The sequence below is a fragment of the Saprolegnia diclina genome, assembly GCF_000281045.1.
Source record: "Saprolegnia diclina VS20 unplaced genomic scaffold supercont1.46, whole genome shotgun sequence".
Lineage (NCBI taxonomy): Eukaryota > Oomycota > Saprolegniomycetes > Saprolegniales > Saprolegniaceae > Saprolegnia > Saprolegnia diclina.
In genome coordinates this window covers 149835-151676 of record NW_008246113.1, presented here as the reverse complement: position 1 = coordinate 151676, position 1842 = coordinate 149835, and the positions used below count along the sequence as shown (strand labels likewise).

The window sequence follows — 1842 nt, the reverse complement described above, 5'->3', positions numbered from 1 at the left end:
TATCTATATATCTATCTATCTATCTATCTATCTATCTATCTATCTATCTATCTATCTATCTATCTATCTATCTATCTATCTATCTATCTACCGGTATATACGACGCTCGAGTGGCGCAATACATTAGCCGATTCGATTAACCGCTACAGTTGTAGCCATTTGGAAGCGGCATAGCGGGCTAGAAGCACCAACTTAAGATGAAAAACGACAATCTAGCCTCCTGTCTACTTGTCGCGTCTATCAACTTTACATGAAAATGACAATCTAGCCTCCTGTCTACTTATAGCGTCTATCTGGACGGCAAACATTCAACTTCCGTGCTGCGCCGGGAAGTGTACCACGAAACGCCACGCGCATGGTATTGCGAGTTGAATGCTCCATCGCAAGCGACGAAGCAAACTCTGGCTCGTACCAACACCCACGATAATGGAGCCGTACAATGCTATCGGGGCTGGTTCAAATGGTCAAATAGGCTTAGTAGATGCAATTTCCGAAGCGACCATGAGCGGCACGTAGGCACTCTCTGGCGCTGCTCGTGGTATCACCCCGGCAGGCACAAAGACACAGACTCTTGATTTTGAAAAACAGCAAAAGTTATCATCATAACGTAAACTGTTTGTTAGAGACAAGACCTCTGATAAACCGCATTTCAGACATTACAACATTCCTAGAGATTAAGCTATTTTCATGTGCCAAACAAGGGGAACCCATGACCATAACGGATTTGGCAATAGGCGTAAAGGATGGCGACTGGCGGCACCGCGATCGTGACGACGACTACAACGACGCACGCACCCGCAACACCCGCCACCGTCTTGGTCACAAACCGGACGGGCGACACGGGGCCAAAATACCGGTGCTCGGAGCGTGCCATCGAGCGCAGCGGGCACAGCGCGGCGTTGTGATCGTCCAAGGCCACGCGGCACTGCCAGCAAAACTCAAAGCCACAGCGCGCGCACTCCATGCGGGGGCAGCCATTCACCTTTTCAATCATGATCGAGCAGTGTGGACAGCGCTGCGCGCCGTGCTTCTCGCACCACACCCGGTACGCGTGGTCACAGCGTGACCACCGATGGTAGTCGCCGCCACAGTCGCGGCACGACGACTTCTGGCAACTCGGGCAGTCGACGCGGCGCTTGTTCTTGTTCTTGCGCGAGGCTGATGTCGGAAGCAGCTGGCCGCACTGCGGTCGCGGGCAGTACCGACGGCCGCGCTGCCGGAGCTCGTACGCTTCGAGAAAGCGAACGTATTTTTGAAGATGACTCGCCGACAAGACGCGCGCCAGAACGTGGCGCGGCACGGGTTGCCGGCAGTCGCCCGGACACACGAGCTGATGTGGTGCAATGTTGCCGTTGTCGATCTGGTGCGTCAAGTACGCGTGAAAGCAGTCGTAGCAGACTTTAGCGTCGCAGTGCGGGCACTGGTAGGCACGCTCGACGGGTCGGTCGAGCAGACAAATGTTGCATGGTGCTGTCACCGGCTCGCTGAGTCGCGCAACGTCGTGATCGATGTCGTCGCTTTGGGGCTTCGAGGCGATTAGACAAGACACTGGGGTTGGCTAGATCGATGCAGATAAGCATTTTGCACCATACAAGGGGAAACTGCAAGTTCTTAGTGTACCTGCGTCATTGTGGGATAGCAAGGAGAGGTCATTGCGTCGAAAATGGGACGGAAATTTTGCGCGCGGCGTATGGCTCGTATTTGAATGTGAGAAGGACATTCCCGAGTTTACAAACACTGCATTTGGTGGCGTGCGATCGAACAGCAGACCTGATTGGCAACTTGATTTACAACCGCAAAACTGGGTAACGGTTTGCAGTTGTTCTGCACAAACAGGTGGTG

The 1842-nt window shown here is 53.3% G+C and overlaps 1 protein-coding gene across 1 annotated transcript; it reads right to left on the bottom strand.

The window, feature by feature from the left end:
• Positions 1–685: 685 nt before the first annotated feature.
• On the bottom strand, positions 686–1629 carry SDRG_12036 (hypothetical protein; the record flags this gene model as incomplete). The annotated part of the gene is made up of 2 exons (XM_008618094.1): positions 686–1558; positions 1621–1629. The coding sequence occupies 2 exons, from the start codon at positions 1627–1629 to the stop codon at positions 686–688; spliced, it is 882 nt and encodes a 293-aa protein (XP_008616316.1).
• Between the last annotated feature and the right edge of the window lie 213 nt (positions 1630–1842).